Consider the following 14747-nt stretch of genomic DNA (forward strand, 5'->3'; position numbering starts at 1 on the left):
AAAGAGAAAATTTATGACTATGTTTTCCATTTGCTAATAGGACAGATTGCTATCTAATTATATCAGTACCTAATGACAATAATCATTACTTCTTAATGATAATAACAAGACCTGAAACATAAGAAAATCAGACAGTCTTTTAATCTATTCCTTGACAGCCAAACTCTTCTAAAAAAAAAAAAATAAATAAAACCTCCTGTGAAGTTTGAAAATTGAAAGTCTCTTCTTAAGAAGATGAGACTCTCACTACAGGTGAGCACTATCCACACATAGAGGACTAAGGATATATTTTGAATCATTAGATCAGAATATGAGTTTCAGTTTGGAATAGATGCAACATTGATTTAAGTCAAAGAAGAAACATTTTCTCCTCACTGGGCACTGCCTATAAGCAATGATTTCCCAGCCTAGCTTCCTGTTCTCAATCTACTCACAAATCTTGGAAGTCTTCATGCATATCACAAAGCACATATCCAGATTCTGTAATAATACCTATAGCTGCCTACATGAACGTAGTTTTCTTGATATAAATGGGTCCAGTGATTCCTCTGAAGAATTCAAGAACTAGAAAATCATGCAACATCAAGCTTTGCTGATTTACTATCTTGAGTCCAGATAGGATTCTAAGAAATGTGTAGCATGATACAAATTATAAACCCCGGGAGAAATATTTTGCCAGATTGTCAGTCCAACTGGTTACCACAATTTCCTGCAGTTTTTAGTACAGACAAAGAAAATCCATGCTTTCCTTTCTTCCCCCAGACCAAAGTAACTGAATGCTATAAATTTTGCACTTAACATAAACAATTTAAGACAAATATTATGGAGGCTGTTAATTAGTTTGTTAGTACAGGGCAGTAAGTTTCAGAGTATATGTTTTCCTTTAGTGGTAATTCTAGTAGATGACCAGCATTCTGACAGTGCCAGATTTATGAAGCCAGCTATTAGAAATGGCATTTGTGCTAAGACAATACTGAAGGAAATGGCTGGTCAAGTTAACTAATACCTAACTGGTACATTCGATATCTTATATCTGTTACTTCTAACCGATATCATATTTATATTTAACATGATTAGCTCACCATAAATACGTGAAGAGTAAAAACAATCGGTTATACTTTACACAGGAAAATGTCGGCAGAAGAGAAAGTAAAACGTTTGTTCTGGAGGCAGTTGTGTAACACAGAATGACTTATTTTTCTGTCCAATAGATGGCACTGCTGTTTCTTCATTTGTACGTGATTCTTCAATCTGAGCATAATGAACATCATTGAAGCGACCGTACTTACATTTCCTGATGCTTGGACATATCAAAAAAGGACAGATTTCTTGGATTCTATAAAATGGCATGCAGCCATCCATATAACCGTATATGGTTTCAACAATGCAAGTTAGTGTTCTGGATTAAAAAATTTTAAATGGATGCAAATAGTTGAACATAATTTTTTTTCTTCCCAGAAGCAGGGAAACAGAAACCAATTCTGGAATATATCACAAGCATGGTCTTGGAGCAATGCACACAGTAACAACCCCAAGTCTTTTTTTTTTTTTTTTTTTAACCATATGTTAGAATAAATACATGAGATGCTAAACTACAGTATACTTCAATTTTTTTAAATTTTATTTTTATTTGCCAAGTGTTTTCTGTTTTACAAAGACCTTATAATCAATATAAGGAACAACTAAAATTCCATCCTACTTGATGATAAAATTCTAATAAAATTATAATCTGAGGATATAGGTTTTTGAATTAATAAGGAATTTACTATTTTTTTTTTAATGTGCTACTGAAGCATGACAACATCAGCTATGCAGCAAAAGGTTGAACGATGGAATACACTAAAAATTACTTACAGTAAATTTTATGCATTCTGGTGGAGATCATATTGAAAATCCATGTTTTCCAGTAAAATTGTTAGCATTGGACTCTTCTGCTCTAGACCTTTTGTTAAAATACTATATGGGCTGGAGTCATTGATCAGTTTATTTATTTTTGCCAAATAACAGTTGCTTGGGGACTGATGTAAAAATGACAATGTAGTCTCTGTCCCATACATTGTGAACAGGTGTTCTAATTACAAAAGCTCTACCATATTTGACACCTTTATTAGCTGTCTCAGTTGAGAAACAAAGGATTGATTGGGCAGGAGTGCAGATCTAGCCTTTCATTGCTGTGGGGAAGCACCTAGAGGTCAAGGGTAATATATATTAGTGGGGGGCAGTATTGCCCATTGCCTATGCTGCTTTTCTGTTATGAGTCAATGGAAGACTATCCTAATAAGACAGCTATCATCGGAGCCTCAAGTACACATTCTGTTTTAACTTGTATTTTCTTCCATATTATAAGAAAAGCAAGTAACTTTTCTTCATCAAATATTCCTAACAACAACGATTCTCCAGAAAAAAAAAAAGCAAAAAAAAAAAAAAAAAAAGCAGTGTTTTGTCTACTATTTGCATTCTGTTAATATATATTGTACACGATGAACGGGCAAGGTACACATCCTTCAACCAATGTAACACATGCCACAACAGTCATAAACATATATACAGCAAAACACAAGTATATATGTTCAACAAGAACAAATTTTGTGATCTGGCTGGATGGTAAATAGTGAAAACACATTTATAATAAATGTTTTTTCCCTTCTGCTGCAGCCATTTTCTTGTGCTTTCCCTGCAAGGTCTTCCTGATACTACTAGCTTTATGATTTAATGTTCTTTGAGGGTTTTTAACAAGAATCTAATACATAGCCAATAAAAGGGCACTAGTCTCATTAGTCCAATTTGGGACCTGAATATTATCAACATAATTATACACCAAGGTCACATCATTAAAAAGTATATCAACATCTTCATTATATATACCCTTATTTTCAGTGATTTACAAGATAGACACACAAAATATTCTGGAATGAATAATATGATTATGGTAACCCAATCTGCAATGCATTCTTTCCAAACTACTATTTTTTTTTCCTCAGTTATGTGAATGTAGAATAAGTATGGGCCAGACAGTCGGTCAGTGAGCTGGAACTACACCAATTTGTGTCAGCTGAGGGTTCAATTCTATATATTCATTTGTAGATCCCAGTCGCACTTGGAGCCATCTATGACTTATTAATGGTTTTGATTTAGAAAAGAAGCTTTGTAGTAATTATATAGTCACATGGCATTCATCCAATATACATATTTAATGTAAATTATTGCTTCCTGATTTTCACAGAAGACTTGTGATTAGATTATCTGGTGCTTCCATATTGTAGTTGAGCTGGATTGCAAGGAGAGAGAAGTATATGCAAGCCACCTTTACAATTCCCTGACTTCCCAGCAGGAAAAAACACAGCCTCAATTATAATTCAGAGGAACAGAGACAGCTATTTCCCTGCCTGAAGTCTCAGAGAATTGTTCTGGCAGTTGAGCTAAACAACGTCATGACTATCTCCTTGGCAAAAGACATTGAACAAGTTAGCAAAAGCTGTTATACCAACTCAAAACTCTTGATTCTTTTTCAGAATGTGAAACCTCAAAGGGTTGCACTACAAAAAACAGCTGTAGCAGAGCTGAGAGCTTGACCCCTGGACTCCAATACTGTGCTCTTTTTATGTGTATGACTCCCACTGACACCAACTGGAGTCATGCACATGAGGAGAGCAGAAAATCAGACAAAAAAAATCTACTATGTGAATCTGAAAACAGAATATTATCTGGCAACATTAAATGAATACTGGTGACTATTAGAGCTGAATCAGTAAATTGAAACAAATAATTTATTTGGTGCATTATTTTACTTTTTCACTTCAAAGAATGGTTGTGAATGGATTACAACTTCCTTGAGTATATTCCAGGAAACTTTTAAGGAATTTTATTTTATGGTTTGTTGGTTACATGTGATTGCTCATATATGTCAGACTGCTCTGTTTCTTTTCCTTGAACAGAACTTTTAATAGAGTTGCAATAACAGAACTCTGCAACTGACAGTAGAATTTAGTTAGTACAATTATGTTGGAACTTACAGTCAACTAACCAACCATCGTTAACTACTTTAGATACTGACAGTACACTTCTTCTAGAGAATGCACTATGAGCATTCTTTATTACTTGGGAAGCAATAAAAAAAAAAGAGAATGACAGTGCCAGTATCAGAATATCTGAGTGTTGACAATCACAAATCAGTAAAAAAAAAACTGCATGAGCAATCAAATTTTAAAAGATAATTTACTGACAGTGAATTTTGAAAAAATACCCCACATTAAATTTCTTAGGTTAAAAGGCATATTTTTGTCATATGTTCTTTCCAAAACACAACTATACCTCTGCTTTCATTCCATCTGCTTCATACCTCTCTGTGATAGAGCAAAGATTAGCAAGGATAGCATAACATTTGTAAACCCGATGAGAACCAACCAATTCCAGATGACTCATGAGCACTACAGAAGGCCTTACAGGCTAATTCAAGAGTCCTTCTTTGTAGGATAAGGACAAGATGAGATATTCATTAAAAATCCAAACATTATCATTTGCATTCAAGTTAGTGTTTTAAATAATGATTTGATTATTGCAGACTCACCTTGCATTACTAGGACTGGCTGTTGTCAAATTGGCTAATGCTATGACTGCAGCTTCTTTTACCTCTTCATCATCACTGCTTAGCAACTGCACTAGCTGGGGAATCCCTTTAAAACAAACAGTTGTATATATGAACATTTAAATAAACCATGACAATCTACAAAATCATCTACAAAGTCACGTTCCTTATAAAGGAAAAGCACAGATTCTCATTTCCCACCTTACTTACCCTGGAGTCCAAACACACGTTTGCTAGCTAAATTCTCACACATAGCAGAAATAGCTTGGGAAGCAGCAACTTTAACTCCATCATCATCAATTTCCAAAAGATTTATGAGACAGTTCTCAACATCTTCCTCATTTAAGATTTTTCTGTTTTCAGCTTTAAACAAACAAAAAAAAAAAAGGACAATAGTATCAACCTGCATTCATTTTACCAATCAGTGAGAGGAAAGGAATTTGATTTCATACACTTATTTCCTATAAAACATTTGCTTTTGATACCATGGAAATGAGAATATTTTGCTAACAGACACACTAGCAATTAAGAAATGCATGCAAAGGACGTGATTCAAAACCCATTAGACTTCAGTGAACTCTGAATCAAGTCAAGAAATGTCTATTAAACACAGCTTTAAACACACATAGCCTACATAACAGAAAGCAAACTTTGATTGCTGTAAGTTCCACGCAGTGCCTACAGGTTTGATTAATAGAGATTTTTCCATTCAGAAGGTTATACTTTAGTTAATGCTGACAAAGATCAAACATATCCACAGGAGTCTGACAAGCATGCTAAAAACCTAATTCATTCCAGAATGGATTAGACCAGAAGTCTGGAAGAAAGGTCCAAACATTCTCTTCTCCAGGTATTTGTTAGAAACTGCCATGAGTTAAACTTTCTTACAAAAGCATTGGACAGCATATAAATCCTACAGTTACAAGGGGCAATAAACATTTAGCCATACACATCATCTGAAGTAGATTCATTACATTCCTGAAGTTATAGTTAATTGGTAAAATTTTAAAATGTATCAAAGAAATTCAAGAGCCATGAAGTCCCTATGCACATTTGGAAATTGCACTCACACCTGCTAATTTCTTAAGGGATCGATGTCTCTGTATGGTCTGTTGTCTAATGAAAATTTAGAAGGAAAAACAATCAATCAAACAAACAAAAAAAACAAAGAAAAGTAGTGGAAGTATTCTTTTAAATAAAACTAAGTCTATGGTGAATGGATGCTAACAAATTAAGTCCACAAACCCAAAGGAAAAACAATGTGATTAAAAACTTGCTTGTGAAAAAATTGGTTCAATGCATATACTTCAGAAGGTTGTTTTCTCCTCTCTTGCTCAATTTTAACTGTTTTTAGAATCATCAGAGATATTTAATGGAAGTCACAAAGTAAAAGATGCAACAGATAAAACAGAGAATTTCAAGCATCTGCAGAACCTTGGCCACAACCCTGATGTGTATCAGCAAGCTCTCAAGAGAGGGCCTTAATTGGGATTACAGACCGTTCTGACAAGCAATCAAGTATACTGCTGGCCTGTTGCTTGCCAAAGTAGTCCATAATCCCTAATAATGATCTCTAGAGGTTCTTCATGCCTCAGTAATTTGGTTCTTACACACTGAGTTACTTAGTACTATACAGATTTTTTACAATTATTCTTGTTTTTAAAAATATTATTTAATGGGAAACACTGTAACATTTTAAAGACAATTTATGCCTATATGATATGAAAATAATTCATTTGAATGGGTGAAAATAACAGCTTAAAATATTTTAAGCAGAATAAAGATTTTTTCAAGGATGTAGAAAAATAGATTTTGAAACTACTGTAAGCATTACGTACCTATATTTAGCTAGCTAGCTAAATAGATGAAAATGATTAAGACTAAGATTCAGGTGCCAATTCTACTTAAGAATATTTTATATTGACCTTCCCTCTTTTTGGACACGTTACTCCCTTTGGTTTTTACAACAGAAAGAACATAGAGCTGAATATCACCCTGTCTTTAAGCATTTCTCACGTTCAATGCCAACATTTACAGTGATGAATCTCTTGATCCCTAAGTCATTAGAATGCATTTATTTAATGCTAAATAGCATTAAATAGTTAGGCACATCCAACCAAAAGAGACTGGAGTACTAACACTTCTGTCCAGCATTTCATGAATTGACTCCATCGCATGCTAACTTTTGTTTTTCAACGTATTTTCCTGTTTCCTATTTCTTACTGTAAAGTCATGATCAAAGAGTTCCACTGACTATCCATTCATCTCACCATTGTCAATTTATGGAATTAGCTATATCAGTTTCAAATGGAAAAAGTTAACATTAACTATTATGATGAACTCCCATTGACCTTGAGTTGAGACAACCCAGATAAATAAAAACTCGTATTATAAAACATCATATGTTAATTGGGCCACAGAACACATTTAATAAGCTCCCTTCTGAAAGAATTGCATTTAGATATACGTCAAGAACTTCGAAAGCTTCAAACCAGAAGTTTGTCAGAATGAAGTTAACTTGAGTGAGCACAGTCACCAGTTTCTCCATATACACTCCATAGCATTTTGCTATTGTGGTGTGTCAGAGGAAAATCAGGCACTCCTTAATCAACAGTCCATGCAACCTGCTCACAGACATTCAGTAATTGACAACACTGAACTGTACTTTGCAAGGTGACTGCATTATTTGCTGGGCGAGGAAGGAATCACAATAAAATTTACCACTATAAATCTCAGTATACAAAGTAGGACTGTTGATAGGTTAACACATTAAATTCAAAATAACATTGCAGAACAAAACTAATTTTCAGTGTCAAAGAGATAATCACGTATAGAAATGAGATCAATTTAAACTCAGAGTAGCATCCTGAAGATGCTACTTAGAATTGAATATAGTGTTTGCACCATATAGGATATTCTGGTAGAGAGAATAACTCTGAAGTGATTAAGTCTGCCTTATAACATCAAGAACAGCAACCAAAAGTTACAGGAATCCTTTCTAAATGGCTGATAGGGGCACAAAACAAAACTGTTTGCTATGATCACATCAGGAAAAAAACTAATCATTTCAAAAACAGACACTACTGTATGCGCAGCTAATAAGATTAAAAAAATATCATGCTCTATCATAGCAGAAGTACTGTTTTTCATTTAATGAAAATCAGTCTTTTTCCCTCAAGTATGGAGGAAATATTCATAAAACGCAATCAATTATCAAACTTGAAAAATGTGGCCTTCTCTATAGCTACTGTTAGTATAATGAAAAAGCCATTTAAGTATCACAGAATCACAGAATTGTAGGGGTTGGAAGGGACCTCTAGAGATCATCGAGACCAACCCCCCTGCCAAAGCAGGTTCCCTACACCAGGTCGTACAGGTAGGCGTCCAGGCGAGACTTGAATATCTCCAGAGAAGGAGACTCCACAACCTCCCTGGGCAGCCTGTTCCAGTGCTCCGTCACCCTCACCGTGAAGAAGTTCTTACGCACATTCGTGCGAAACTTCCTATGCTGCAGCTTACGTCTGTTTCTCCACGTACCACTGAAAAGAGACTGGCCTCACCGCTATGGCCGCCACACCTCAGATATTTATAAACCTGGATCAGGTCCCCTCTCAGTCTTCTTTTCTCAAGGCTAAACAGACCCAGTTCACTTAAGTACTTCAGAGTTACGTTTTACCGTATTGGATTTACAATGAGTCAAGTATTAGCATAGTAAAAATTAGAGCTGCTAATTAGACAGGCCTTTTGGTATATTTCCAACCATGATCCAAACATTTAAAAAAAAAAAAAAGAAAAATCCCACCATCTGCGTATTGGGATAAATATTTGTTTTCTTTTATTTGTTTTCTTTTTGATTTTGCAGTATTCTTTTAGATGGCCTCCGTGCATCACTTTTCTTTCCACTGGAAGGCTGACTTTAGACTAGTAGCTCAAGGTACTTGAAATAAATTCAATATTTCTGGGGGTCATGCTGAGCAACAACTGGATTGTGTTTCTACTGCACCGCTACACGTTGCCCTTTATCTAACTGGTTGTCACCAAAATTCTGCAGCTTGGAAGAAAATATTTTAAATCTTCTGATCTATTTTCCCAGCTTGCTCCATCTATACCAGCTGTCATAGGCTGAAGAAGAGAGCAAACCTTTATAATGAAACCACGTTGACTCCATTTGTAAAGATATATGACAAGAAGATGCATCTTTGCTGACGGTAACATTCAATGATATAAGATCATATGCCACACTGCAATATATTATGTGTACTTCTTGCCACCGCACTTTAAAAATGTTGTGTTCAGACATGCTTCTACTAACAGCTGCTAAAATATTAGGCCACAAAAACTGAAAAAGGAGTGAAAGAGGGAGAGAAGGCTATGCTTATTTGAAAATAAATATGAAAAAGGATGAAGATGCGATAGAAAGTAGTAGGAGCAAATATAAATCTGCTTAGCATACTACTTACAAGACTGACACAGGACTATAAAAATGATACTGACAGTCCTAAGTAGCATAATAAAATAACAATGCTGGAAAAATACACAAAGAAAACACTGGCATAAGAAGATTCCTTCCTATCTTTGATATCTAAACATTAAAGAAAATAATTTTCTGTGATTTGCAAAGCTTCCAGCAGATAAAGATAAAAGCATACCGAAACACAGAATACTAGGAAAGGTAGATTCTACTCTTTTAATATATAATTTACAATCCACGTAATTACAAATATTCAGGAAGTCAAACTAAGGAAGGTGAGAAAAGAATTGGAAAGAAGATGAAGAAGAAAGGAGGTCTGAACAGTAGAAAGGAGAGATTTTAGCTGTGTATTAAATCAGATATTTGTAAAATACATGTAAATTAAAACCATAACTTAATGAAATGATAGAAATATGAACAAAATATTCAACTTCTGCAGTCGTTGTTATTGTTATAAAAATCCCTTGATAAAAATCAAAATTTACAGAAGGTAGAAGTATATTATTTCTTACACTGCATTTTCTTCCATAGCAGTACTAGGCATAAATTGCAACTCAGAAACCAATGTATGGAAGGAATTTCAAAAGCGGATTTATTTAAAAAGCATCACTGTGGACAAAAAAAAATGAGTGCATACTACCTAATTCAGGATTCCTTGATAAATTATAGAAATGTCTATCAAAAACCATTGGATGAATTATAAAAAGACAACAATGAAACCATTTAACTCTGCTGAAAATATTAATCTGCAAGCCATTCAAAATGTTTTTTTTTTCATGTCCTCATTAAAGGAATTTGTACTTGAAACTGAATCACGGAATCGTGGAAAAGATCTCTAAGATCACAAAGACCCATCAACATCATACCCACTAAACTGTGTCCCTAACATCCAGAGACAGTGACTCCATCATTTTCCTGGACAGCCTGTTCCAAAGCATTACCACTCTGAGATTTTTCCCTAATATCCAATATCTTGATATCCTAAAATCCAATTGCCTGACATTTAGATGAGCAGTTGCATACAAGGGGAACTAAGCTCACAACTAAGTCTTAATTGATATCGATGAGAAATTATGTCAGCAGAGGCACTTTAAGATGCAAGTTACCTGGTATCACTGAATGAAAGACGAAAGCCATATTTTCAGATCTATGTATTTTTTCGTATTTTCCTGTTTGATGACAGCATTTTGCAAGAATACATTACACTTAAAAATAAGTTAATCTTAAAATAAATTAATCTTAAAATAAATTAATATTTAAATGTTTATATATATATGTTTATATATGTTTTTATATATATAAAAACATTATCCAATGTTCTTGCAGAAGTACTATCCTCAACCAGGGAAGATCACCTCATTCTGGATAAAAATTTATTTCATAAACAAATTCACACACAGATTTTTTTAAAAGTCACATACAATCAGCAGCTGCTTTGGCAATTGCCTTTGCTGCATTCTTCTGAATATCAGGAACAGTAGAGACTCCAACAAACGAAAGTAGCTTTTTAAGGCCTCCTGTCTGCCGAATCAATTGCATAGTATGCACATCTTCAAGACAATTTCCCAGCACAGCAAGAGCTTCCACGTGTAGATCACTGAATTCCTAGTGAGGAAAAAAGCCCAGACAAATAACCTTCAAACCACAATTAAAATATCTTTGGCTTTTAACTTTGGAGGATAATTGTCACAACTTTCTCTTGGACAGTTTGCTTATAGTACAAATTACATCTTTTCATTTTTGTATCTTTTGTATACATACTTTGATCTGCTTTAGGACTCAACTTATTAAAAACTGTATAAAAAAAACCAACCACAAAACATTTCTCATTTATATCTAAATGGATTAGGCAAGTATTCAGAAAGGACCTGACACCTTAGAATTTCAAAAACTTCACAAATTTCTCTATGCATTATATTTCCCTTGGTGACTGACATGTGACAAGAAGCACTATAGTGAATGTAATTATAGTATAAACAATGGCATTTCCAAGGAAGGAAATTATATTTAAAGGCATGGATATCAAAGGAAACTCAGGAAAAGTCAGTATTCAAAATGCAAATCAGCACCAGAGTTCAGCATCTAATAAAGATTTTAGAGAAAACATCATATGAAAAAGTATATGGCAAATCTGTCTGATATTTACAACCATTTGAGAAAGGACAGCAAACGGGAAAGAGTACCATAAATAAAGCAATAAAACAAACATTTTTTTGAATCCCTTTGCTTTTTATAGCAAGCTGAGTATCCTTGCTTATTTTGTTTCCATCATAGCTAGCTCCAAGTAAGGAGCTATTTCTTCTGTTATCTTTCTTCCATAACACAAACAATATTTCTCATTAGTCACACAAACATTAGCAGCAAAGGAACAAAAAAAAAACTTGTATGGCAAGTAAACTATACATTGTTTTCCAGTATCTTCAGAAGACAATCTAATCCTTGATTTTCTCCCAACATTATCCTCGTTTCTCTGTCTTTGCTAATTACTTCCAAGGTTTTAAGGGCTAGCAACTGAATAACAGGATATTCAGATCTCAGTAGATCCAGCAAGGGTGGAATTGCATTCAGTTCACAAACAGCAGCACGGCTCTGAAAATCCTGTAGTAAAATATTCAACAAGGAAAGTTAGCAATAGAGAATAAAGCAGTACAGTAATTCCCGAGTTTACAGAAAGAACACCAAAAATCTAGTTTCAAAAATACAAAAAGGAGTCAATACTTAAGAACCCGCAGTTCTAAAGATTTCTTTCTTTTTTGTCCAAGAACCAGATTTAGTACAATCTCCCCCACATTACATTAAAATCCACATCTTTTGTGCTATTGAGGTATACACTACAATATCTAGCTCTAGCTAAAGAAGCCAGTTTACTCTTGGTTTTGCCATGTTTATCTCAACATATTTTTAAGAAAGTTTAAAATTTAATTTCATAATTTTTATTTATCTCAATGGGAGAAAAAATAGTTTTCCCATTACACTGTCATTGCCTGGTTACATCTTTTCCTTCAATAATTATAAAACAATGATTAAAATTTTTGAATTTAAACAATATATATGCTGCCTAATAAAAGACAGTAGTAGATTATATTAAAATAGAAAAAATATAAATAAATTACAATTTGCTTTTAAATAGCTCATTGCACATGTGCAGCATGCAATTATCCTTATCAATATAAGCAAGCACCAGGTGCAGTTATCCAGATATACCCTGCAACAAAGACAGTGAGATAGTAAAAAAGGAGAAAGAGTAAAATGTGATTCTGAATAGACATGCTCTGATGCCCCAAAAGAGATAGAGTTATAAACGGAATCCATTATTGAATTGATTCGCTTAAGCTTTGGAAGAGAACTGACATACAAATGCACCATTCTTTTGCTAAGCAGCATATGGATGACATTAGTGCTGAGTGTCAAAGTAGCCAATAACAAATCTATTCCTCCAGTATGGAAAGTAGCTGTTGACAGCATCCACCTATCATTAGAAAGATGTTCACAACCGTAACTACGGACTTACTGGCCAAAACAAGGCATAATGAAATCACTAATATAGCTTTAGAATTATTCCAGCCTTTTAGATAGACTGGTTATAACTCTCATTACCGAGACTACTATTTTCCAAATAAGAAAACAAATACATATTTAATTGAAAACACATCTGAATCTGATTCTGATCTCACGTTGCTGTACAGCATGGATAATTGCATTAAGTTGGACATAAGTATAGTCAAATCAGCTATATTCACAGCTCATGTGACAACTAATGTTTTCATACACACTGACGAGTGCTGGAGAGTAAAGGAACCAAATATTTTAAAATTACTGACCCCACAGGGAAATGCTTATCTGCCTCTGTAATTTCCCCCCCTCCCCCCCCCCCCCAAAAAAAAAAAAAAAAAAATCAATAAACTTTACCTGTACCAGGAGATAAATACACTCAACTGAATTCTTCGTAACATCAGGGTCAGGACTACATAGTAGACTTATAAGTGGTTCTAATCCACCTTGCTCAAATATTTGTACTTTAGTAGTATATTCAACAGCCATATGTGCCAGACACAGAGTAGCAAATTCATGAATAACCACATCTTCTGTAAGAAAAAAAATAAAATATTTTGTTCAAGTTTATTCAGCACACAGTACATGGTCACAAACCTGTGGTTTAAGATATGGTAAAAAATAAATGTTAGCTGTTAATTGCATCTCAATTCTCCATAAACATGTTGCTCAATCTGTACAGTATAAAACTTTACTTAATGAATAACTGATCTTTGCCTATAAAAGTGATCATCTATTTAATATATATTATGGCAAATCATAAGAGAAGAATGTCATTAAAGTGCTTGGTCAAATAGCAATAGCAAATGCTTTTTGAGAGTATTTTTTGCACAAGGAATACTGTAAGTTACCTTCTGGTACCAGGTGTGACAGCAGTGAACTTGTGACATCCAGTTCCCTCAATAACTTCTTGACATCATCTACAATGAAATAAATTTGTGAGGTCTTTCATCTGGCAAGCAAGTAAAGAAACAGATTCGGCTCCAAGGGAAATGTACTTAAGGTTACTCCACAAGTGACAGAAAGACCTGATTGAGACTGACATGTAACCAAAGTTAAACAAAGAAAATGGGCCCAGAAAATGCACAGGAGATTTTAAAGTACTGGATAACATTCTTTGTAACGTTCTTTGTTATTTTATATATGAAAAGTTCCTCAATACTTCACATTAAAAATTCTTGCATCTAGCAGCTTCTTGCTATACCTTACATAGTTCTAGTTGTCAAGTTATACGCGAATAGATAAAATATTTTTGCTTACAGCGATTAAACTAAAAACAATTCTTCCTTTATTTAGTTTTCAAGCCATCACTACCTGTTTTTCTGCATAAGGTCCAAAGTAACATTATGTTGTGGTTAATACATCTAATAGTGGTACTGCTATACTAGATACACAAGTTTGCCATAACTCAAATGTTTCTGAGAGATGTTTGAGATGTTCCACTTCACTAGCTCAGATACAGATAACAAATACCTACAGCAACACTGACCAGTTGGGTAAATATACATATCAGTGCTTCAAAGTTCGGGACTTTTTTTTGCTGATATCCGAGTTAGATGCTATAAATGTAGCTATACCAATGCCTTCAGTAAACACAGCATTTTCTGTATGTGATAAATAGCATTTTATCCCTCATTTCCAACTTCTGTAAAAGTTCAAAATGTATCATATCCACATTAGCTGGGTATCATAAGTAGTCAGGCATTCTCAGATAGACAGAATTCCAATAGTAAACTCTTCCAGTTTCATCCTGTCAAAGCAAAAATAATGACTGGAGGAAAATACACTTATCTTTCAATTTTTTTTTCCAAAATCTCTAGCAAAACCAGTTCTTTTGAACTACTGATATAGGAATTTTTTTTTTTAACATTTATTTATTAATTTTATATGAGCCACCTATTGCTGTAACAGCTACAACCATATACACGGAAAAATACTGAGAAACAGAGACTCTTACGATTAGAAGCCATGATGCCAAATACCATCATGGCATTTCTGCGTACAATTGGATCTTCATGTGAGATGAGTTTATACAAACGTTCCACTGCTCCAAGACCAAGAAGCGCCACTTTGTTTTCATCACCTGAAGAGTAAATAGGTTAAAAGTTATGTAAAAAAAACAACGCAACAAGCTCATAG

At 34.1% G+C, this 14747-nt stretch overlaps 1 protein-coding gene across 5 annotated transcripts in view; it reads right to left on the minus strand.

Moving 5' to 3' along the window:
• Positions 1-14747, minus strand: part of ARMC3 (armadillo repeat containing 3) — a 78307-nt gene that overhangs the window by 45379 nt on the left and 18181 nt on the right. For all 5 annotated transcript variants that reach the window (XM_085227271.1, XM_085227270.1, XM_085227272.1 and 2 more), the window contains 7 exons: positions 14566-14691; positions 13460-13528; positions 12966-13141; positions 11460-11654; positions 10478-10661; positions 4796-4948; positions 4568-4673 (listed from right to left, as the gene is read on the minus strand). In XM_085227271.1, the coding sequence (XP_085083397.1) occupies positions 4568-4673; positions 4796-4948; positions 10478-10661; positions 11460-11654; positions 12966-13141; positions 13460-13528; positions 14566-14691 (1009 nt within the window). The remainder of the gene's footprint in view (positions 1-4567; positions 4674-4795; positions 4949-10477; positions 10662-11459; positions 11655-12965; positions 13142-13459; positions 13529-14565; positions 14692-14747) is intronic.

Source organism: Meleagris gallopavo, chromosome 6 (assembly GCF_905368555.1).
Source record: "Meleagris gallopavo chromosome 6, MGAL_WU_HG_1.1, whole genome shotgun sequence".
Taxonomy (NCBI): domain Eukaryota; kingdom Metazoa; phylum Chordata; class Aves; order Galliformes; family Phasianidae; genus Meleagris; species Meleagris gallopavo.